At 42.1% G+C, this 25,873-nt stretch overlaps 1 protein-coding gene across 8 annotated transcripts in view; it reads right to left on the bottom strand.

Annotated features, from left to right (window-relative positions):
• The window catches only part of STXBP5L (syntaxin binding protein 5L), a 451,068-nt gene that overhangs the window by 247,899 nt on the left and 177,296 nt on the right, over positions 1 to 25,873 (bottom strand). For all 8 annotated transcript variants that reach the window (XM_043512693.1, XM_043512690.1, XM_038378599.2 and 5 more), the window contains exons 3-4: positions 4,219 to 4,300; positions 1,423 to 1,523 (exon numbers count right to left, since the gene is read on the bottom strand). In XM_043512693.1, coding sequence (XP_043368628.1) covers positions 1,423 to 1,523; positions 4,219 to 4,300 — 183 coding nt within the window. The remainder of the gene's footprint in view (positions 1 to 1,422; positions 1,524 to 4,218; positions 4,301 to 25,873) is intronic.

Below are 25,873 nucleotides of genomic sequence, written 5' to 3'. Positions count from 1 at the left end.
ACCACACACTCTACTGGGGTAACGCTCAAGTTCTGGAGACCCTAGTGCAATGTTATGAGCCATGGTTTGAGCTCTTTCTGTGTATACACAAAAAAAGAGGTTGCCAGAATAAGTAAACTTTAAGAAAAGCTTCCCACCCCCCACTCTTGCCATCCCCTATTGGATATTAGGAAAAACTTTTTCACTAAGAGGGTGGTGAAACACTGGAATGCGTTACCTAGGGAGGTGGTAGAATCTCCTTCCTTAGAGGTTTTTAAGGTCAGGCTTGACAAAGCCCTGGCTAGGATGATTTAACTGGGACTTGGTCCTGCTTTGAGCAGGGGGTTGGACTAGATGACCTTCTGGGGTCCCTTCCAACCCTGATATTCTATGATTCTATGATTCTATGATACTCTGGGGTGTATCTTAAGAATCCCTTGGCTAAATGGTTCTGAACTTGGATCACTGACCCTACCCTGAATCCCCATGAGGGGCACCAAATTTCAAGTAATCATACAATTTTAGAGTATTTAGAAGAGTCAAATTGTTAAACAGAAAGTTGGTCTTAACCATAACTATATCAGAGCTGCTGTTCTGCTACAATCCTCTCTCTACCTGCAGCTCTAACTGATGTCAATGCGAGCTGAGCGCTCAGTATCTCTGAAAATACAAGCATATTTAAAAGTGACTAACCTATAGGTAGCTGCAAAAAGAAAAGGAGGACTTGTGGCACCTTAGAGACTAAAATTTATTTGAGCATAAGCTTTCGTGAGCTACAGATAGCTAAATTTGATAAATTTTACCATTGATTTAATCTGTTTGGTCTAGAGACTTCTAATAGACATTCAAAAAGCAAAACTAATCATGAAAGGGCGAGATTTATCCATCATAATTATAGTACACATCTACATTATTATGTTAACATAGCAGTATTTACTGGAAATTAATAAGGGCCAATTTCTCAAAAATTTGGATTCCACTCTGTTACACAGTAGAGAAGAATATTCCCTTCAATACAGGAATTATTGGGTGAAGGACTACGCCTTGTGTTGTGCAGTAAATCAGAACAGAAGATCATAGTGGTCTTTTCTGACCTTAAAAAGAATCTATTAATTGTGCCAGTTTGTACAGCTAGAAGGTCACAGAAGCCCAACTTTACTGGGAAGAAGAAATGGATTCTATAGACTTGAGGGGGCTACTGCACCACAAACTGTACGCTGCTGAATCATGTTCTGTGTAAGCCAGATTTTAAAAGTTACAAAGGAAGAAAAACTTTCAAAGCAATCAGCTACATCATTCATTAAGTCAGAAAAAAAAACCCAAAACAAAAAAGAAACCCTCCCAACATATGCAACAACAAATCCTCCCACCAATGATATGTCAGCAAAATCTAATTAGTCAGTTTTTAAAATAACATCCTTGTTTTTTGTCAAACTGGCTTACCGTTCTCTGTTAAATTTCAGAGAATGAAGAATAGCAGGCCGTTTCTGTCTTAGGTTCCACAAATGAAGTGTGTCATCTGCACTCGCACTGACCAAGGCACCCTACAACAATCAGAGCCAGAATATGGTGGAATGTTATTCATTTGCATATTGAAAGGGAAGATTATTTCAGAATAAGACAATGATCTGTCAGTAGACAGCAGTACAACATCTGTGAAACACTTACTTTCCTTCTGAAAAAAATACTCTGCAACAACCATTACTTTGACTGATCCTGAACTAACTCAAAGTGTTCCAATTTGAGCTGATCTGGAAAATCAAATAGCTCATTCTAGAATTAAACATTTGATATTAAATGTGTTTCTGATTGATAAACCAGGAAGAGTGCGGAAGAATGGGAATAAGAAGGGAAGAGGTATTAGCTTGAAAAGATGGGTTTGAAGGAGGCAGTTGAAGCAAGGACAGAGTGCTTAGCACACAAGGAAAGGGAGACTGCCCCAGGCACAGTATAATAGTCAGGTCAAGATAACAGAAAATGCAAAATCAAGAATGGGAAAAAGACGTGAAAGTAGGAGGATAGGGATGAAAGTAGAGAAACTGATCAGGGGAAGTCAGAACAGAAACGCAGATGGTGCCGGGGAACAGGGTCTGGGGACGGGGAGCTTCCCCAGCTGCACCACCCTGACCACCCAGCACTATTGTCCGAGATTAGGGGCTTTCCCCACTCACCCGGAGCTCCAGGCCCCCGCAGTTGGCTGTGGCCCTACACACAGGCCCTGTAGGCCCAGTGGCTAATCTGCCACTAGAGGATAATTGTGTAAAAAAAAAAAAAAAAAAGTGGATTTTGGTTACAATAAAGAGGAAGAAGTGATGTAACTTAAAGATTGTGCTCTCCCCATCCCTTCTCCAATAGTCAATCAAAGATTATGGGCCTGGGAAACAGGAAGGAAAGTGGAGTTCTCAATCAAGATAGAGAAGGGAAGCAGAGGAGGAGGAGGAGGAAAGGTGATAAGACTAGAGTTTGAGATGGTGATTGAACATCTATAGTTGTCCCTCTGGCATCTATTCTTAGATGTGAGTGGATACAGAGTGAGAGGTAAATCCAGAACTATCAGATTTGATATGGTATTTAAATCCATGAGAAAAGAAACATACACAATAGAAATAGGAGAGGAGAGGACAAAGAAAACCCCACAGATAGGAGAAAGGAAGCAAAGGAGCTAGTAAAGAAGACACTGAATGAATAATCAGCAGGGGAATACATGATCTAGGGGAGCACAGAACCACGAAAGCTAAGATCAGAAAGAAAGCAGGGGAAGCAAAAGTGATTCACGTGACAAAATGGTGGCACACGTACTTTTTGATGTTCACACATATACTCCAAAAGTAATTGTCTCAACTTTAGCGTAAGAAGGAAAGGCGTAATAGAAATGTTTTATTCAATTTGAATACATATCTGGTTCCTTTAAATGCCATGTAAAATGTATTTAAGTTTTAAATACCTATGTTAAATTATTTTGCCTAAAAGAGTATGCTCTAGGCAGTTACACCTATAGGTAAGGTTGCCTGAGACTTTCTATTATAAGATCCTATTTTCAGTTGCTTATAACTTTTGCCAAACATTACCTTTTGAAACATTCCATGCCAGGTGTTTGTCTCAAGCTGAGTTTCTCTGGGAAGTTTCAGCTAAAATGTTGTTTTCAGTTGTTTCTCAGAACATGATTAGGAAAAAATGTTTTGCACCTGTAAAAACGGTTGTAAATTTTTTTTTTGTTGAGAAACTCCAACGCCTCCTTGCTTTGGAGCAGGGGCCTAAAGTTTGTCAGGGGGTGGTCTATGTGTCAGGGATGTGCCTTTTGCCTTCCTCATGAAAGTCTGCCCAAATGTGGACAGCTTAGGAGCCTTTCAAAAAAACAAATACACATACAGAGGTTGCACATGCTCATGCTCTTATTAGAGTTTGAAAGCTGCATTCTCTGAGGATTCTGTCTGCACTGAGCAAGCTCCAACCCTCACAGCTCCTCCATGCTGACTGGACTGTGTATGTACCATCTGCACAGAGCGACTGAGTAAGCTCCATCCTGTAGCTGCAGGGACTGAGGCTTATCTCTGCTATTGTTCCTCCCAGCTGCAGGGGCTGCTGTGGCACCAGAACTTTGAGCAGAGAAACTCTCTCCTGTAGTTAGCGTTTCCCCCTCCTTCCAGCACACATGCAGTTTGGAGAAAGAGGAAGCTGCCTGAGTTGAATTGGTGGGGGGAGGCCTGATACCCCATAATTAATCATTATTATTATTTCCAGAGTAAGTTTCATTCAGGGGGTGGATCCCAAATCACTTTGCGTAGTATTTATAGGGATCAGTTTTTATTATTCTGAGTTCCCCGAGACTATGATGTTTCAGCTAAGCAGAAACTTTTTGGATTAGTACCATTTTTGTTAGTTCATTATTTCTGTCTCATAGATGTCTATGCAGTGAGGAAGATGATCCAAGAATTTAGGTTACACATATGCAGCTCGCTATGTGTTCAGTATTTCACATCACCATATAAAGGCCCTGATTCTATCACGCATACTTATCTTGAGTAATACCTTATACTACATGTAGTTCCATTCATTTAAACAGGAATATGTACAAAGAAAATTATATTTCTGAGTGCAAGTATGAGCAGCAGAATCAGGTCCATAGTTTCTTGCTGGCCCCTTTGTTTGCCCTATCTGGAAGTTACATTGTAAAAATATATAGATTGTACCATTCAACCATATTTAAAGAAAATTCTGCACACTGTACATATAGCTTACCTCATTGATTAAGAACTGGAGCTGCAGTACCGCGGCACCACTTTCGTGTTGGCAGTAGCAATCAACACCAGGTCTGCCCAGTCTGTTGCAATCAAAGTCAAGGATTCTGACATTTTGGTTATCACCAAGAGTAAACAGCAAAGAGGACACATACAGAACTCTTGCAATTAACCTTAGATTTAACAATCGTTCTTTCTTTCTCAAACATGCTAATCTTCAACTGTTCTAATTAAAGTATCAGCACTATCACCCTGAAACATGTGCAATTATGAGTGATACGTTCTTGGCTATATTCCTCCCTATGAATGAAAGTGCATAAATCATCATGAAGGTACAGCCAAAACACATCTTAAACTCCAATTTATTTCATTTCATCTTCATAGTATGTGTTCATATTACATCTGTACATACCTAGATAATCAAAAACATCTGATAATACAAAACTAATAATTTACGAGCAGGGTCAACAACATGTTATGTACAATTTACACTGTTTTTCCCTAAAGAGTGCATATTATTTCAAGTGAATAATTTTGCCTTTTTATTATGTTCTACCTGTAATTGTTACTCCATTCTCTGAATGCAACTTTCTGCCTAGGTCTGTTCTCCTTGGCTCTTGTCTCTGAAAGCTATTTTTAGGCAATAAAGACTCTCTTAAGGATGGTAGTGTGCTTTGCATCTTAAAAAAGTGTGCATGTGTCAATCTCCAACTGTTCATTCTTTTTTTTTTTTTTTTTAAGTTTAAAAGAGTTACAGTCTAAACAGAATAAGAAAATCTCACAATTTTACATAGCCAACAAGTTAAAACAGCATTACTGTTGCAGGTAAAAGACACTGAGCGATTCTCCCCTGGAGAGTTGAAGCTCTTTACAATATCAATAAACTTTGGTGTGCGATACTCAGAAAGATCTGTGCGACCAAGATTGAGAGATCCAATCCATAACTCCTCAGGAGTTAATTATAGCAACTAGAATGATGAAATATTACATTGTAAACACTATCTGAAATTCACCTCTGTACAGAGGGGGCCTGCACAAAGACTATACACCATTTTATTCCTTCTTACACCTTATTTTGAGGAGATTTAGGAGCCAGTCAAAAATCTGTGTTCTTGTCAAGGAGAGGGGCAAGCAAATACTGTACCCTTTCAAAGTGTGGTAGAGCTTCACTCCAGCTTGAGCTAGCTCAGATTCCCTGAACACATTCTGGGAGAATCAGGGGTTCCTGTTTAGTCTGACCACTCTGAACTAGAATCCTGAAACCCAATCTGGACACCATGGGACCCAACTACAAGTGTCGGGTCTAGGCTGTGTTGGGTGGGAAAGCAAATGGACCCTCTTGGTCTCGGATCAGGTCTCTTCCACCTGCCTGTGGGGTTGGCACAACGACACAGGCAAGAGCTAGGCACATAGCTGCCACTGTACCTAGCCCATAGGCAGGAGGCAGCACAGCAGGGACTCAGGTTCAGGGGGGAAGGGTCCGGTCAGAAAATGACTCTACCCTCGGGCCTAGGTTGGGCCAAAAAATTAGGCTGGAGTATACTCTACTCTAAACCTCCTCTTCTCCCAAATACAGGCCATAGTTTTAAGTCTGTATCTCATCCTAAATCCCCTAACCTGAATCAAGATTAAAATCTCATATAAACTGGCATGTACTCAACATAGTTTTAGCTCCAGGAGCATAAGGTGTACTATATAAGAAATAAGATGTCTTTATGTCAATTTCAAATAGCTTTCACAGAAGTACAGAAGCTTGGAAAGGTAGCAATTAACTGGTAGTATTTGTTTACTACCAAAATTTGGCATATTTAACTTGCTTGACAAAGCTTGCTGTGATATGGGAAATATTGTACAATTTTACAATGCCCATGTGTACCTCATTTTCCCTCTGTGTTTTGTACTGCTATACACTAAGTGTAAAGAGCTGGATACATTACATGTTTGAGTCATGTAATTGTCTGGGGTGATATGAACAGGTCATAAAGTACTGGCTGGAACCAATGTATATCAATGGAAGATCCTAGAGAGACAACAGGAATCCCAATCACTGAAGATTAACACCTAACTGCAGAGGCTGAACACGTGAACATAGCATGGCTGTGTCCAGAGAACGAAGAGAGGCGTCAAGGGTCTGTTTTAACTACTGGCCTTAGAGACAAAGGAGCTCTCACCTAGGATTTAGGTCTGGTCTACAGTAGAAAATTAAGTCAGCATAACTATGTCGTTCGGGGCGTAAAAAATCTACACCCTGAGCGGCATAGTTAAGATGACTTAAGTTCCTGTGTAGACAGTATTAGGTTGATGGAAGAATTCTTATATCAACCTAGCTACCACTTCTCAGGGAGGCAGATGATCTACACCAATGGGAGATCCACACCAGTGGCACAGCTGTAGCACTTCAGTGTAGACAAGGGAAAAAGGGAAAGTGACAAGAGAAAGGAAACTAAGCTGCTTCCTACAGCAACATGGCTTAAGGGAGACCTGGGCTTTAGACAGAATGGACTGTCTTAATCTTTGGCCTCTCTTTTGAAAAAAGGATTTCCCAGTGCTGTATTCCAGTTGACTAATCAACCTTACTCTCTCTTGAAAAAGGCTACATGGGAGTCACTGCAGATACTTGCTGAAGTGCATTGATCACTAAAGGGAGTAATCACAGGTTTCAGAGTAGCAGCCGTGTTAGTCTGTATTCGCAAAAAGAAAAGGAGTACTTGTGGCACCTTAGAGACTAACAAATTTATTAGAGCATAAGCTTTCGTGAGCTACAGCTCACTTCATCGGATGCATTTGGTGGAAAAAACAGAGGAGAGATTTATATACACACACACACACAGAGAACATGAAACAATGGGTTTATCATACACACTGTAAGGAGAGTGATCACTTAAGATAAGCCATCACCAACAGCAGGGGGGGGGAAGGAGGAAAACCTTTCATGGTGACAAGCAGGTAGGCTAATTCCAGCAGTTAACAAGAATATCAGAGGAACAGTGGGGGGTGGGGTGGGGGGGAGAAATACCATGGGGAAATAGTTTTACTTTGCGTAATGACTCATCCATTCCCAGTCTCTATTCAAGCCTAAGTTAATTGTATCCAGTTTGCAAATTAATTCCAATTCAGCAGTCTCTCGTTGGAGTCTGTTTTTGAAGCTTTTTTGTTGAAGGATAGCCACTCTTAGGTCTGTGATCGAGTGACCAGAGAGATTGAAGTGTTCTCCAACTGGTTTTTGAATGTTATAATTCTTGACGTCTGATTTGTGTCCATTCATTCTTTTACGTAGAGACTGTCCAGTTTGGCCAATGTACATGGCAGAGGGGCATTGCTGGCACATGATGGCATATATCACATTGGTAGATGCGCAGGTGAACGAGCCTCTGATGGTATGGCTGATGTGATTAGGCCCTATGATGGTATCCCCTGAATAGATATGTGGACAGAGTTGGCAACAGGCTTTGTTGCAAGGATAGGTTCCTGGGTTAGTGGTTCTGTTGTGTGGTGTGTGGTTGCTGGTGAGTATTTGCTTCAGATTGGCTGTAGACAATGGATCGAGTGGTATGATCTGGATGAAAGCTAGAGGCATGTAGGTAGGAATAGCGGTCAGTAGGTTTCCGATATAGGGTGGTGTTTATGTGACCATCGCTTATTAGCACCGTAGTGTCCAGGAAGTGGATCTCTTGTGTGGACTGGTCCAGGCTGAGGTTGATGGTGGGATGGAAATTGTTGAAAGCACGGTGGAATTCCTCAAGAGCTTCTTTTCCATGGGTCCAGATGATGAAGATGTCATCAATGTAGCGCAAGTAGAGTAGGGGCATAAGGGGACGAGAGCTGAGGAAGCGTTGTTCTAAGTCAGCCATAAAAATGTTGGCATACTGTGGGGCCATGCGGGTACCCATCGCAGTGCCGCTGATTTGAAGGTATACATTGTCACCAAATGTGAAATAGTTATGGGTGAGGACAAAGTCACAAAGTTCTGCCACCAGGTTAGCCGTGACAGTATCGGGGATACTGTTCCTGACGGCTTGTAGTCCATCTTTGTGTGGAATGTTGGTGTAGAGGGCTTCTACATCCATAGTGGCTAGGATGGTGTTTTTAGGAAGATCACCAATGGACTGTAGTTTCCTCAGGAAATCGGTGGTGTCTCGAAGATAGCTGGGAGTGCTGGTAACGAAGGGCCTGAGGAGGGAGTCTACATAGCCAGACAATCCTGCTGTCAGGGTGCCAATGCCTGAGATGATGGGGCATCCAGGATTTCCAGGTTTATGGATCTTGGGTAGCAGATAGAATACCCCAGGTCGGGGCTCCAGGGGTGTGTCTGTGCGGATTTGTTCTTGTGCTTTTTCAGGGAGTTTCTTGAGCAAATGCTGTAGTTTCTTCTGGTAACTCTCAGTGGGATCAGAGGGTAATGGCTTGTAGAAAGTGGTGTTGGAGAGCTGCCTAGTAGCCTCTTGTTCATACTCCGACCTATTCATGATGACGACAGCACCTCCTTTGTCAGCCTTTTTGATTATGATGTCAGAGTTGTTTCTGAGGCTGTGGATGGCACTGTGTTCTGCATGGCTGAGGTTATGGGGTAAGCGATGCTGCTTTTCCACAATTTCAGCTTGTGCACGTCGGCGGAAGCAGTCTATGTAGAAATCCAGGCTGCTGTTTCGACCTTCAGGAGGAGTCCACCCTGAATCCTTCTTTTTGTAGTGTTGGCAGGAAGGTCTCTGTGGGTTAATGTGTTGGTCAGAGGTGTGTTGGAAATATTCCTTGAGTCTGAGACGTCGAAAATAGGATTCTAGGTCACCACAGAACTGTATCATGTTCGTGGGGGGGGGGGAGGGGCAAGAGGAGAGGCCCCGAGATAGGACAGATTCTTCCGCTGGGCTAAGAGTATAGTTGGATAGATTAACAATATTGCTGGGTGGGTTACGGGAACCATTGTTGTGGCCCCTTGTGGCATATAGTAGTTTAGATAGCTTACCATTACCCTCTGATCCCACTGAGAGTTACCAAAAGTAACTACAGCATTTGCTCAAGAAACTCCCTGAAAAAGCACAAGAACAAATCCGCACAGACACACCCCTGGAGCCCCGACCTGGGGTATTCTATCTGCTACCCAAGATCCATAAACCTGGAAATCCTGGACGCCCCATCATCTCAGGCATTGGCACCCTGACAGCAGGATTGTCTGGCTATGTAGACTCCCTCCTCAGGCCCTTCGTTACCAGCACTCCCAGCTATCTTCGAGACACCACCGATTTCCTGAGGAAACTACAGTCCATTGGTGATCTTCCTAAAAACACCATCCTGGCCACTATGCATGTAGAAGCCCTCTACACCAACATTCCACACAAAGATGGACTACAAGCCGTCAGGAACAGTATCCCCGATACTGTCACGGCTAACCTGGTGGCAGAACTTTGTGACTTTGTCCTCACCCATAACTATTTCACATTTGGTGACAATGTATACCTTCAAATCAGCGGCACTGCGATGGGTACCCGCATGGCCCCACAGTATGCCAACATTTTTATGGCTGACTTAGAACAACGCTTCCTCAGCTCTCGTCCCCTAATGCCCCTACTCTACTTGCGCTACATTGATGACATCTTCATCATCTGGACCCATGGAAAAGAAGCTCTTGAGGAATTCCACCGTGCTTTCAACAATTTCCATCCCACCATCAACCTCAGCCTGGACCAGTCCACACAAGAGATCCACTTCCTGGACACTACGGTGCTAATAAGCGATGGTCACATAAACACCACCCTATATCGGAAACCTACTGACCGCTATTCCTACCTACATGCCTCTAGCTTTCATCCAGATCATACCACTCGATCCATTGTCTACAGCCAATCTGAAGCAAATACTCACCAGCAACCACACACCACACAACAGAACCACTAACCCAGGAACCTATCCTTGCAACAAAGCCTGTTGCCAACTCTGTCCACATATCTATTCAGGGGATACCATCATAGGGCCTAATCACATCAGCCACACTATCAGAGGCTCGTTCACCTGCGCATCTACCAATGTGATATATGCCATCATGTGCCAGCAATGCCCCTCTGCCATGTACATTGGCCAAACTGGACAGTCTCTACGTAAAAGAATGAATGGACACAAATCAGACGTCAAGAATTATAACATTCAAAAACCAGTTGGAGAACACTTCAATCTCTCTGGTCACTCGATCACAGACCTAAGAGTGGCTATCCTTCAACAAAAAAGCTTCAAAAACAGACTCCAATGAGAGACTGCTGAATTGGAATTAATTTGCAAACTGGATACAATTAACTTAGGCTTGAATAGAGACTGGGAATGGATGAGTCATTACACAAAGTAAAACTATTTCCCCATGGTATTTCTCCCCCCCACCCCACCCCCCACTGTTCCTCTGATATTCTTGTTAACTGCTGGAATTAGCCTACCTGCTTGTCACCATGAAAGGTTTTCCTCCTTCCCCCCCCCTGCTGTTGGTGATGGCTTATCTTAAGTGATCACTCTCCTTACAGTGTGTATGATAAACCCATTGTTTCATGTTCTCTGTGTGTGTGTATATAAATCTCTCCTCTGTTTTTTCCACCAAATGCATCCGATGAAGTGAGCTGTAGCTCACGAAAGCTTATGCTCTAATAAATTTGTTAGTCTCTAAGGTGCCACAAGTACTCCTTTTCTTTTAAAGGGAGTAAAAGTCTCTGAATAGGACTCTGCTTTGGTCGCATTCACTGGGCAGAGCTCACGGTGAGAAACAGGAGTCCTGGAGCCAAGAGGTTCAGTCTAGGACTTGCTGAGGCCACATGGCCTATGCTTGTAGAAAACTGACCCGTTGGGGGCTTGGCCCACTGAAGATGTCTGCCCCAGACCCATGACACCACAATGCTTGCTCAATATCCAGCCTCCCAAAGGATATTACAGGGAAGCGTAGGAAGTCATCTGGCCAGCCACGATACCACCAGCAATAACTATAAGAGGAGTGGCTTAGTTAGCCCACACAGGAAGGAGTACTGTGATAGCCTTCAGTAGTTAGGGTGACCAGATGTCCCGATTTTGGGATCTTTTTCTTATATAGGCCCCTATTACCTCCCACCCCCCGTCCTGATTTTTCACACTTGCTGTCTGGTCACCCTATCAGCAGCAGTCCTGACCAGAGCTATAGGACTACTCACTGCAGAAGAACACGACTCCTAGTAGCAAGCTGTGTCAGGACCAGATCTTTAAAATCTGATCCCAAACCCACTGAAGTCAATGGAAAGTCTCCCACTGACTTCCATAGGCTTTGTGTTGGACCCCAAGGGTCTGTCTACACTGCAATAAGACACCCAGAGCTGGCCTGCATCAGCTGACTCTGGCTCCAGCCCAAGCCCAAATGTCTATACTACAATTGTATAGCCCCACAGCCCAAGCCCAGGTCAGCTGAAAAAGGCCAGCCTTAGGTGTTTAATGCAGCGTAGACATAGCTGTAGTTAGCATGCACAAGAATTGCATGGTAACAGAAGTCACAGAACTGTAAGTACAAACAGCTATAGCTAATGTGAAAAGCAGCTGACATAGCTACAGGCTTACTTTGTCATTTATATAAAAGTTATTTTCATTTATTATTTTAGTGCCCACAATGTGCTCAGCACTGAAGATACAAAGATAAAAGTATGTACAGGATACAAAGTCTATGCCCCAAAGTGTTTTCAGTTGAAAAGATATATATACAGAAAAGACAGTGTTGGGCAAGAGAGAAGGAATTACACAATAAATGTTTTTAAAATTATTCTTGTGAACTCAACTTTTCCCACACAGAAGTAATAAGTTTATCAGAGTGATCTGAATAAAAATAAGGTGGCAGTTTTGTATACTAGGATTCATTGGATACAAGATAAGATACAGAATAGCATGGAGACTGGCAAGGTAAAAAGAAACAAATGGGGCATCAGTGGTGGAGTTGTGGGAGATATGAAGAGACAAGGTCCAATGTTCATATTGGAGCTTTTTAGGGACTTGAAGACAAACAAGAACTTTATACTTAACGCAATGGATAAGGGGAAGCCAGTGGCAGGTTTCAAAGATAGGATGAGATGGTTAAAGGAACAGGCAAGAAAAATAATGAGATTGCTTAAATTAGGTTCTTGGCCTCAGCGATGACCCATGGCAGTGTCTCACAGTCTAATTACACATTGTGTAAGAAGTTTTATCAGTGTTGAATTTGTCGTTATTCAGTTTCACTGAATGGCTCTTGTTCTAGGAGATTGAAAAAAAAAAAAAAAAAGCAGAAGTACCCAATTCACCTTCTCTATATATCATTAATTTTTTTTTTTTTTAATCATGTTCCCCTCTTATGTCTCCCTTCTAAGAGATGAGGAAAAGCCTTAGTCCAAGAGAGAACGCAACAGAGACTGAGGACAGGAAGGTTGGACTGAGTGGGAATTCCTACAGCTGAATATCTTTGCTTTAATTTGAACTTTACACTTCATTATAAATAAACAGCACTAGCTAATGCATTCCATGGGAAATTATGCTAATGCTGTTCTTAACCAGCTATCACCACCATTCTCCCTCAAAAGGTGAAATCAGTCTTCTGGGAGAAAAACCTAATGAAGCAGATGACTCCATTCAGCATGTCCCAAATAAAAGTTATAGGATATTCTGTTTACATACATCACTTTTCACTCTAAAGTGAAAGTTTATGTTAATTATAAGATGTAAAATTATACCTGTGTGGCCAGTCATTCTGAAGCAGGGATTCACACCAAGACAGTAGGCACTGTCGCAGCTTTTGGAATCCTACTGAGTAGCAGCAGCTTTCAAATATTCTAGTGGCTGTGTTGGGTGGCCCTGTAAACAGTTCATTCACCACAGCTGCTCCTCCTTGTGGGAATTAGCTCTTCCTGCATATGGTGCCCTCATCTGTTGGTTGCTCAGGCTGTGGTTCTCTCTCTCTCGACTCAGGATACTCGCTCTTTGTGACTGAGCCCTCTAGCCAGGTCACTATGTAGTCCCCACCTTCCAGGTTAATAAAATCCTGCCAGACAAGTGATACACACTCTTCCTCAGATACTCTTCTAGTCCAGGTCTTGTGCCACTTTCCCAGAGGCTGGTAGGGTAATCACATGTCCACTGAGTTCCAGCCTAGGGACCCTACAACTAGAAATCCAGCTTTGTTCAGTCTCAGACCTTGTTACTGTTTCCCTAGGCTCCTTCCTACCCCACCTCTCTATAGCCTTACTATCTCTAGTTTACCATCACAGATTCCTCCGCTCCCCATGATGACTTCACCATTCTCACCCTCTTGCTGGACTCCCCAGGGCAGGACCCTGGGCTTATTCTCCCTCTGCATTGCCTCCTTATCCCTAACCAACTCCCTTCCCCTCCAGAGACTGACTGCAGATATCCTCTCTATGCTCACTTCCTGATTTATAATCCTATCCCAGCTCCTACCACACCTGGGCTTCATCTGCCATTCGGCCCTATCAAGCCATGGTTCCCCTTCAGGTGCAGCATATAAGGTTAACTGGGTCCTTCTGGCCCATACTAACCCACTCACGACTTGTGTTGGTTGGAGGCCCTATCACAGGGCCTTTCTTACAAAAGCTGCTGAGAGATTGGCACATCTTCTTCCTAGCCTGTCCACCTCCTTCTTGGCCAGTTCTGCCCACTTAATCTATCTGTGCTCCATTCCCTCACTATTCCACTTGAGAAGATATTGCAGCATTTATCATGACTGCACACTTTGCTGGTACACTCTTACACTAAGGCCTTCTGCCAGAATCTATATTGGCAGAAGCTGATGTAGACCTTGAGCTGGATTTATTTTCTCCTATACTTTTCTTTGTCTTTTAATAAAAAAACAAATAGCTCTGTCAGCAAGGATTGTAGAATATCTTTTGAAGATGTTAAAAAGGAAAGAAAAAGGAAGATAAAGCTGAATACTTTAAAGTCTGCACTTCTGGTTCCCAGAATAAGACCCAGTCACTATCTTCTCACTCCTACCAATATGTGGGATTTCCTAGGGGTCATGCATCGGAAAATTGTCAGATTACATTCAATCATAGCCATCTCAGAAAATAAAAATTGAAAACTAAATTTGGATACCTTCAGCGATTATATATAAACGAGAGAGGAACAAGTAGATACTGACTTACGCATGCTGAATAGCAAATCAAAAATATGCTTTTTGATTGTTACAAAATAGTTAATGCCTTGTTGTCAAGATGTGTATGTTGTGGAAGAGAATATAGTGTTCTGTATTCTCATGCATAAGATACAAGTTCAGAAAACACCTCAGCATGTTATACATGTGGTAGAGATACCATATTTGGCATCCCACAGAGAATGTTGATTGGATTGCTTTTAAGTTACATTCTATTGTCTCTATAGGTACACAAAGAGAAGAGCCTCAAAAGAATCAGCAATGTTCCTTGCCCTTATTGGTCAGAAGGATGGTACTGCATTAGTAGTCTGCTGTAGAAAGATTAAAGGAGTAAAAAATGGCCCAGAGAAAAAGGTGGGCATTTTCCCTCTTCTTCCAGGGTTCTTGGATGCCTGCTATTCCTGAGTTGGCCAATGTTAATGTGAGACATCTCTCCAGAGACTAAGCATGCTCTCTGCAGCTGTAGGAGAAAGAAATCAAAGTCAACTTCCATGCTGTGGTTTCACTTGGCTGCACATTACCCTACTGATAAGCAACTATTTGTGCTTAGATATCTTATTGGATAGGGTTCAGAGAAGAGCCATGAGAATGATTAATAGATTCAAGTAGCTCAATCTATTTATCTTAACAAAACAGAAGATTAAGGGGTGCCTTCATTACACTCTATAAGTACTTACACGGGGAACAAATACTTAATAATGGGCTTCTCAATCTAACAGAGAAAGATATAACATGATCTAATGATTGGAAGTTGAAGCCTGAAAATAAGGTGTAAATTTTTAACAGTAAGAGTAATGAACCATTGGAACACCTTACCAAGGGTCATGGTGGATTCTCCATCACTGACTATTTTAAAATCAAGATTAGGTTGTTTTTTTTTTTTAAAAGATATCCTACCTAAGAATTATTTTGTGGAACTTCTATGGCCTGTGGTATACAGGAGGTCAGACTAGATGATCACAATGGTCCTTTCTGACCTTGGAATCTATGCCACCCTCCTGGAAGTAAACTAGTTTTAAGTGCCTCCGGTCAAGTTTCTGCCTCAACAAACCCCTTTTCTTTTACATATAAAGACTACTGAGATGTTATTTCAATGTCAGACTAAGTACATTTTGGATTTTTGATGTCAGATAAGATCTGTAACAGATGCTTCTGGTTTGGTGCTATTGTATTATATAATACACTGCAAAAGTAACTAATCTAAAATGATGCTTGGGTTAAGCGCTGCATTTTGTTGCAGCAGAACTATTCCACTGATTTGGAGGCCTTATCAACTAAAATAAAAACTTAAGAATGGCCATACTGGGTCAGACCAAAGGTCCATCCAGACCAGTATCTTGTCTACCAACAGTGGCCAATACCAGGTGCCCCAGAGGGAGCGAACCTGAAAGGTAATGATCAAGTGATCTTTCTCCTACCATCCATCTCCACCCTCTGACAGACAGAGGCTAGGGACACCATTCCTTACCCATCCTGGCTAATAGCCATTAATGGACTTAACCTCCATGAATGTATCCAGTTCTCTTTTAAACCCTTTATAATCCTAGCCTTCACAACCTCCTCAGGCAAGGAGTTCCACAGGTTGACTGTGTGCTGTGTGAAGAACTTCTTTTTACTTGGTTTAAACCTGCTACTCATTAATTTCATTTGGTGGCCCCTAGGTCTTATATTTTGGGAAAAAGTAAATAACTTTTCCTTATTCACTTTCTCCACACCACTCATGATTTTATGTACCTCTATCATATCACCCCTTAATCTCCTCTTTTCCAATCTGAAAAGTCCTAGACTCTTTAATCTCTCCTCATATGGGACCCATTCCAAACCCCTAATCATTTTAGTTGCCCTTTTCTGAACCTTTTCTAATGCCAGTATATCTTTTTTGAGATGAGGGGACCACATTTGTAGGCAGTATTCAAGATGTGGGTGTACCATGGATTTATATAAGGGCAATAAGATATTCTCCATCTTATTCTCTATCCCCTTTTTAAAGATTCCTAACATCCCATTTGCTTTTTTGACTGCTGCTGCACACTGCATGGACATCTTCAGAGAACTATCCATGATGATTCCAAGATCTTTCTCCTGATTAGTTATAGCTAAATTAGCCCCCATCATATTGTATGTATAAGTTGGTGTTATTTTTTCCAATGTGCATTACTTTACATTTATCCACATTAAATTTCATTTGCCATTTTGTTGCCCACTCACTTAGTTTTGTGAGATCTTTTTGAAGATCTTCACAGTCTGCTTTGATCTTAACTACCTTGAGCAGTTTAGTATCATCTGCAAACTTTGCCACCTCTCTGTTTACCCCTTTCTCCAGATCATTTATGAATAAGTTGAATAGGACTGGTCCTATGACTGACCCTTAGGGTTGGTCCTTGGACTGACCCACTAGTTATCCCTCTCCATTCTGAAAATTTACCATTTATTCCTACCCTTTGTTCCCCGTCTTTTAAGCAGTTCTCAATCCTGAAAGGATCTTCCATCTTATCCCATGACAACTTAATTTAAATAAGAGCCTTTGGTGAGAGACCTTGTCAAAGGCTTTCTGGAAATCTAAGTACACTATGTCCGCTGGATCCCACTTGTCCACATGTTTGTTGACCCCCTCAAAGAACTCGAATAGATGAGTAAGACATGATCTCCCTTTACAGAAACCATGTTGACTTTTGCGCAACTATTTATGTTCTTTTAGGTGTCTGACAATTTTATTCTTTACTATTATTTGAACTAATTTGCCTGGTACTGACGTTAGACTTACCAGTCTGATTGCCAGGATCACCTCTAAAGCCCTTCTTAAATATTGGTGTTACATTAACTATCTTCCAGTCATTGGGTACAATAGCTGATTTACAGGACAGATTACAAACCATAGTTAATAGTTCCACAATTTCACATTTGAATTCTTTCAGAACTCTTGGGTGAATGCCATCTGGTCCTGGTGACTTGTTACTGTTAAGTTTCTCAATTAATTCCAAAACCTCCTCCAGTGACACTTCAATCTGTGACAATTCCTCAGATTTGTCACTTACAAAAGACGGCTCAGGTTTGGGAATCTCCCTAATATCCTCAGCCGTGAAGACTGAAGCAAAGAATTCATTTAGTTTCTCTGCGATGACTTTATCGTCTTTAAGTGATCCTTTTTTATCTCGATCGTTCAGGGGGCCCACTGGTTGTTTAGTAGGCTTCCTGCTTCTGATGCACTTAAAAAACATTTTGTTATGACCTTTTGAGTTTTTGGCTAGGTGTTCTTCAAACTCCTTTTGGTTTTCTTATTACATTTTTACATTTAATTTGGCACTGTTTATGCTCCTTTCTATTTACGTCACTAGGATTTGACTTCCACTTTTTAAAAGATGCCTTTTTATCTCTCACTGCTTCTTTTATATGGTTGTTAAGCCATGGTGACTCTTTTTTTAGTTCTTTTACTGTGTTTTTAAATTTGGGGTATGTATTTAAAATGAACAAAGTGATTCTAATACAAAATTAATTTTAAACTTTTATAGAACCAAAAGAAATCTCAAATAAAATAAAAATAAATAAATAAATAAAATAAAATGGTCAAAAAACTCAGCCAAAAAGAAAAAAATAGTCAGTTATGTCCCTGTCACAGGCTGAAGTTTATATAGACAAAGGACAACATTTAACAAAAGTATCAGAAATTTAATAAAAAGCTCAGTATATCTAATCTACACCTGTAGCACTGGATTTGAGCTCAGCTTTTTCCCAGTCACTCTTCTGTTCATGGAGCATCTGTAAACCTCAGATGCTAATCCCATTTCTACCAGGGACAGAATGGTGCTTCTGTATCCTGCCACAACAACATTGCATTGTTTCACTTTGGTGTTTGTAACTGAGTCTCAAAGTGATTATTTTTCTTAGAAAGGAGCTTCCTGATAGTGAAGTGGAATGATACAGTATGCCAAATTCAGAGATGCACAGATTTTAACATCAGAAGGGATAATTATAATAACCTAGTTTGAACTCCTGCATAACACAGACTATAGCATTTCACTCCATAATTCCTGTGTCAAACCCATAACTTCTGGGTTGAGTTACAGCATATCTTTTAGACAGATGTCCAATCTTGATTTAAAGACTTCAAGTGACAGAGGGTACGTCTACAGTACAAAATTATTTAGAAATGATTCTATTTGAATTTTTGGAAGCTATTTTATACATTCGGTCTTCTGTGTCCCCACTAAAGCGCGTGAATTTGGAGGATTGCATCCACAGTACCTAGGCTAGTATCGAATGTCGGAGCAGTGCACTGTGGGTAGCTATCCCACAGTTCCCGCAATCCCTGCCACCCATTGGAATTCTGGGTTAAGCTCCCAGTGCATGATGGGGCAAAAACATTCTCGCGGGTGTTTCTGGGTGTGTGTCACCAGAAAGCTAAGGCAGACAATCATTTTGCACCTTTTTGGCATGCAGACGACATAGTGCTTTCAGCAGGTAGTGCACCGCTGCTTTCCTGCTACTATGAATCCACCTCTCATCTTCCTATGTAATCTCTACTCTTTCTCATCAAAGGCTTCCGCTGCAAACTCTGCTCGGCCATTGTGAGCCGAGCAGCACAGCTTCCGCTGCCAACTCTGCTCTCCCGCTATTGCTGCGCTTCCAAGCTTCTCCATGTTGTCTATCCTGGGCTCCCACCTCCGTGAAAGCCATAGAAGACAACCATTTTCAGCCTTTGTTCGGCTACCGTGAACCAAACAGCACAGCTTCTGCTGCCACTCTGCTCTCCTATGTTTCGCACTCTTTTTCCAGGATTACCCATGCAGGCGCCATAGCCATGGAGCCCAATCAGATCTCCGCTACAGTTTTGACCATTGTAAATACCTCACGCATTATCCAGCAGTATGTGCAGTACCTGCAAAACCAGGCGAGGAAGTGACAACAGTGCGATTACTATACTGATGAGGACATGGACACAGACAACATGGCATGTGGCAATTGGGAGAACATGGTGCTGTTGGACCAGGTTCATCCTGTGGAACGCCGATTCTGGGCCCGGGAAACAAGCACAGACTAGTGGGATCACATAGTGTTGCGGGTATGGGATGATTCCCAATGGCTGAGAAACTTTCGTATGTGTAGGGCTACTTTCATGGAACTTTGTGACTTGCTGTCCCCTGCCCTGAAGCGCAAAGACACCAAAATGAGAGCAGCCCTCACAGTTGAGAAGCGAGTGGCCATAGCCCTGTGGAAGCTTGCAACGCCCGACAGCTACCAGTCAGTCAGGAATCAGTTTGGAGTGGGGAAATCTACTGTGGGGGCTGCTGTGCTGCAAGTAGCCAACACAATAATTGACCAGCTGCTATCAAGGGTAATGACTTCGGGAAATGTGCAGACCATTGTGGATGGCTTTAATGCACTGGGGTTCCCCAAGTGGGGCGGGGTGACAGATGGAACACATAACCCTATCTTGGCCCCAGAACACCAGGGTGGCCAGTACATAAACTGCAAGGGGTACTTTTCCATGGTGCTGCAAGCACTGGTGGATCACAAGGGACGTTTCACCAACATCAACGTGGGATGGTCGTGAAAGGTACATGACTCTCGCATCTTCAGGAACTCTGGTCTGTTTGAACAGCTGCAGGAAGGAACTTACTTCCCAGACCAGAAAATTACTGTTGGGGATGTTGAAATGCCTATAATTATCCTCGGGGACCCAGCCTACCCCTTAATGCCATGGCTCATGAAGCCATACACAGGTAGCCTGGACAGTAGTAAGGAGCAGTTCAACTATAGGCTGAGCAAGTGCAGAATGATGGTAGAATGTGTGTTTGGATGTTTGAAAGTGTGCTGGCGCAATTTACTGACTCAGTTAGATCTCAGCACAACCAATATTCCAATTGTAATTGCTGCTTGTTGTGTGCTCCACAATATCTGTGAGAGTAAGAGGGGAGACATTTATGGCAGATGGGAGGTTGAGGCAACTCGGCTGGTAGCCAGTTTCGCACAGCCAGACAACAGGGCGATCAGAAGGAAAGGAAATAAAGTCACAATTGTTTAAAAACAGTTCTTTATTATTTGTTGCACAAAACATTGAGAGAAATCAGAAGCTAGACTGGGGGGGGGGGAGAAGAGATTGGGTTATGGGGGGTGGAGGAGGAGGGAAGGACAAGTCCAAAAACCAAATCAAAATTTAGGATATGCCAGCTTTCTGCTGCTTGTGCAATCCTCTGGGGTTGCCTGTGTGGGTCCCTGTAGTCTTCCCCCCCCCACCCGCCGTGTTCTTGGACGTCTGGGTGAGGAGGCTATGGAACTTGGGGAGGAGGGAGGACGGTAGTAGGAGCAGAAGTCAGTGGTCTTGCTGCCTTTCCTGCATTAGATCCACCATACAGTGGAGCATGTCAGTTTGCTCCTCCAGGAGCTTGACCATAGCATCCTCCCCGCTCTCATCGCACATGTCCCTCCTCTCTTCATATTCATGTAACGCTTTACACGACTCCGCAATTGTTTGCCTCCACGCATTCAGCTGGGCCCTCTCAGTGCGGGAGGACTGCGTGAGCTCGGCAAAAATGTTGTCCCGAGTTTGTTAGCTTTAATGTAGCTAGCATGGGTAACAACACTAGTGAGGATGTAATGGCACAGGCTTCAGTGTGGGCTAGCTGCCCCAGTACAAGCCCACCAGGGATCTGGGTATTGACTCAGGTGGCTAGCCCACACTGAAGTGTGCGCTGCCATGTCTTCACTACTATTGTTACCTGCACTAGCTAGATGAAAGCTAGTTTGGGTATGCCTGCCTGCACTACAATCACACTTTAATTCGCAATGTAGACGTGCCCATGGTACAGTTTGTTTCTTTTGTAAATGTTCATACTGCTAGGTGTTATAACAAAAAAGCATGGTGGAAGGAGTGGACCTTGCACTTAGAGTGGAAGGTGGTAAAGTCTGTGACAGTCCTTAGTTTCTTTGGCAGTTGTTTCCACAGTCTGCAACATGCCCTTGTGCAAGCATGGTCTCCTTCACAAATAAGCTCTGTCCTTGTGGCAGAAAGTTCCATTGTGCCTGAGGGGCAGAGTTATCCATCAATTATCTCAGAGCTTCAAGCAATCTTTTGGATCTGATGAGCTCAGGCCACTGAGGGTATGTCTACATGGGGTGGGGGAGGTGGGGGTGGGTGGGACAACAAAAAACCAAAAACACAAAAACAAAAAAATGACCCACCACAGCAAGTCTCAGAGCTTGGGGGGGGGGGGCGCGTTGGACAGCTTATACTGTTGGGCTAAAAACAGCAGTATAGATGTTCAGGCGCAGGCTGGAGCCCAGGCGCTGAAAGTGAAGAAGAACTCTGTATAAGCTGAAAGCTTGTCTATCATCATCATCATCAGAAGTTGATCCAATAAAAGATGGATCCCGCTTTCTCTCTAATATCCTGGGACTAACCTGGTTACAGCAAGACTGCAAAAGTAGGTACACTTTTAATGACAAACAAATACAGCAGTACATCAAACTTCTAAATATAGCTGGGTGAATACTATGCAAAATTATTTGTGAACATTCATTCAAAAAAACATGCAAATTTGCATTGATGCTGTTCAGAAACCCTTTTATTAATTTTTTATGAACATTCATAGAAGCTACTTTAGTGTACAAGTGTCTATAGATATTGAAACTATTACAAATACTTGTGACTATGTATTGTCATGATTATTTGTCTGGAAGTGTTCATGTGGCTATCTTGAAAGTTCTTTGTCATTTTGGGAGTCATCTGTTAAGGGAGCAGCAGTTCTACCACCACGTGACTTAACTCAACCAGTCACACTACAAATAGCAAATAATGAACAGCAAATACTCAAAGCAATAGTCACAGTCAATTGTTTGCATGTAATTCATAGTATGACATATGTTTACATATGGCATTGGAGCTGCGTTGGCCCCACTGTACTAAAGAAACAAGGTGAGCGAGAATCTCTTTTGTTGGACCAACTTCTGTTGGCGAGAGAGACAAGATTGCGAGATACAGAGTTGAGACCTGAAGAAGAGCTCTGTGTAAGCTTGAAAGCTTGTTTCTCTCACCAACAGATGTTGGTCCAATAAAAGAGATTACCTCACCCACCTTGTGCCTCTAATAGGTTTACACAAACCATTTATATAATGAAAACATTTGTAAAAGTTGAAGTATATTTATAGATATTTAATAAACTGAAATAGTCCAAATTTGGCAAAAATAAATTACTTGCTGTGAACAGGTTGGCAAGTTCTGCTACAAAATATAAAACGTAGAATCAAAGAACCATAGGATTAAAAGGGACCGCAAGGGTCATCTAGTCTAACCCCCTTCCAAGGGGTAGGATTTGTGGTGTCTAAACCACCCAAGACAGATGGCTATCCAGTCTCTTTTTGAAAACCTCCAGTGAAGGAGCTTCCACGTCTTCCGTTAGCAGTTCGTTCCATTGTCCTACTGTTCTTACAGTTAGAAATTTTTTCCTGAGATCTGTTTTGCTGTAGTTTGAACTCACTGCCTCTTGTCCTGCCCTCTGGGCAAAAGAGAACGATTTTTCTCCATCTTTTTTATGGCAGCCTTTCAAGTATTTGAAGATCACTATAATGTCCCCCTCTTAATTTTCTTTTTTTCCAAATTAATATACCCAGTTCCTTCAGCCTTTGCTCATATGATTGCTTTCCAAAACTGGACACAGTAGTCCAGATAAGGCCTAACCTGCACCAAGTAGAGCAGTACTCTTACCTCCCATGACTTGTGTGTTATGCCTCTGTTAATGCAACCCAAAATTGCATTTGCTTTTTTTGCAACAGTATTGCATTGACGACTCATGGTGAGGTTGTGATCCAGTACAACTCAGAGATCCTTCTCAGCAGTGCTGCAACCAAGCCAGTTCTCCCTCATTCTGTGTTTATGCATTTGATTTTTCTTCCTTAAGTGTAGCCTGTTACATTTATCTTTGTTGAATTTCCATTTTATTGTCTATAGCCCAGTTCTCCAATTTATCACGATCCCTCTGAATTGCAGTGTTTCCAAAGTGTTTGCAATCCCCACTAGCTTTGTGTCATCTGTAAACTTGATCAGTATGCTCTCTATTCCTACATCCAGGTCATTAATAATGATGTTAAATAACACCGAACCCAGAACAGACCCCTGCAGAATCCCTTTTGAGATCTCCTTCCTATCTGACATAATTCCATTAATAGTAACTCTTTGCAGTTGTTTAACCAATTATGTATCCAGTTCATAGTAGTTCTACCAAGCTTTGTTTACCTTAGGTATCTATATGGCTACCCATCACAGTAGTAGCTGTGCATCTCACAATCTTCAATGTATTTTATCCTCACAACACTGCATGAATTACTGAAGTACTATTAACCCAATTTTACAGATGGAAATCTGAGACACAGAGACTAAGCGACTTCCTCAGAATTACACAGGAAGTGCGTAGCAGAGCAGGGACTGAGCAAATCCTGCACTGCTGCCCAAACCTCTGGACCATCCAACCTTGAAAAAAAAGTTGAACATTTACACAAAACAAATGCTTAACTGCAGTATGCAAACAATTTGGTTAATTTCAAACCATTACAACTACCTGTTTGTGGAGACGTTATACTATGCACTCCATCTACTTTCTTTCATTATAGAAATTAACTACTGTACTTGCTAAGACTGTGCTTATTTGAAGTTCATATACCGTACTGCGTGTCATACTGAGTTATATTGTACTACGATATATTGATGGTGGCAAATGGTACTGTAATTCATTAATGCACAACACTTTGAAATGATACAATGTGAAATAGCCGAAAGGTCATAGGCAGTAGAGGCTTGGATCATGTACAGTATGCAAGGTATTGACATGGTGTTTTTATCTGGTACAAAGCTATAACAAAAAAAGGCCAATAAATGTAGCAAAAAAACCAATGACATGGTATGCTGTATTAAGGGAGGTGTCTGAATCAAATAATCCCTATTTATACATACTGGTTGCATCCACATTTAGGACTAAATTGTGCCTAGCTGTTGGGAGAAACACAAGGGAAGAGGGATGTGAAAAGCCTTCCCAAATTTATGCTACTAGAAAAAGCCAGATACAATGGTAAATAATGAAGAGGACAGGTCACTGACACAGAGCAATTGGGATCGCTTGGTAAACTGGGTGCAAGCAAATATGCATTTTAATCCAGCTAAATGTAAATGTATACATCTAGGAACAAAGAATGTAGGTCATACTTGCATGAGAAGAGTGAGGGGGGATTTGATAGCAGCCTTCAACTACCTGAAGGGGGGATCCAAAGAAGATGGAGCTTGGCTGTTCTCAGTGGTGGCAGATGACAGAACAAGGAGCAATGGTCTCAAATTGCAGTGGGGAAGGTCTAGGTTGGATATTAGGAAACACTTTCACTAGGAGGGTGGTGAAGCACTGGAATGGTTACCCTGGGAGGTGGTGGAATTTCCATCCTTAGAGGTTCACACGGCCCAGCTTGACAAACCCCTGACTGGGTTGATTTAATTGGTGTTGGTCCTGCTTTGAGCATGGGGTTGGACTAGATGACCTCCTGAGGTTCCTTCCAACCCTAATCTTTGATGATTCTATGATGGAGGACTCTATCCTGGGAAACAGTGACTCTAAAATTTATATATATGTGTGTATATGGGGGGGGTCAGAAAGGATAACAAGCTGAATATGAGCTCCCAATGTGATGTTGTGGCCAAACGGGATAATGCGATCCTTGGATGCATAAACAGCGGAATCTCAATTTGGAACAGAGGTTATTTCACTTGTGTTTTGCACTGGTGAGACCTCTGCTGAACACTGTCCAGTTCTGGTGTCCACTATTCAAGAAGGATGTTGATAAATTGGAGAGAGTTCAAAGAACCATCACAGGAAAGATTAAAGGATTAGAAAACATGCCTTATAGTGACTGAGTTCACTGAGTCTATCTTAACAAAAAGGTGGTTAGGGATGACTTGATTACACAGTCTATTAAGTACCTACATGGGGAACAAGTATTTGATAACAGGTTCTTCCATCTAACAGAGAAAGGTATAACAATCCAATGGCTGGAAGTTGAAGCTAGAAAAATTCAGACTAGAAATAGGCTGTACATTTTTAACAGAGAGAGTAATTAACCATTGGAACAATTTAACAAGGGTCATGGTGGAGTCTCCATCACTGACAATTTTTAAATAAAGACTGCATGTTTATCTAAAAGATCTGCTCTAGTTCACATGAATTAATTCAGGGAAGTGCTATGGTCTGTGTCATAAAGGAGGTCAGACTAGATCATCACAATGTTCCATCTAGACTTGGAATCTGGGAATCTATTCAACATAGTTGATCATGAGTTATCTCTGAAGGAGAATTCAGGAGAGCAGAGGCATGCACTAAAATTGTTTAGGTCCTTCCTGGAGGGACTTATCCAAAAGTAGTGATGGGAAACTGCACCCCCAGGCCCTTCCTTTGTAGAGTCCAAGAAGGATAAATTCTCTCTGGTTCTATTCAGTACCTACAGGGTACCAGAAGACTTGGTAACACATCACACCCTGAAATACTGACGGCATGTA

Source organism: Dermochelys coriacea, chromosome 1 (assembly GCF_009764565.3).
Source record: "Dermochelys coriacea isolate rDerCor1 chromosome 1, rDerCor1.pri.v4, whole genome shotgun sequence".
Taxonomy (NCBI): domain Eukaryota; kingdom Metazoa; phylum Chordata; order Testudines; family Dermochelyidae; genus Dermochelys; species Dermochelys coriacea.
Note: the sequence above shows the minus strand (reverse complement) of the source record. Positions and strands in the feature narration are given on the sequence as shown.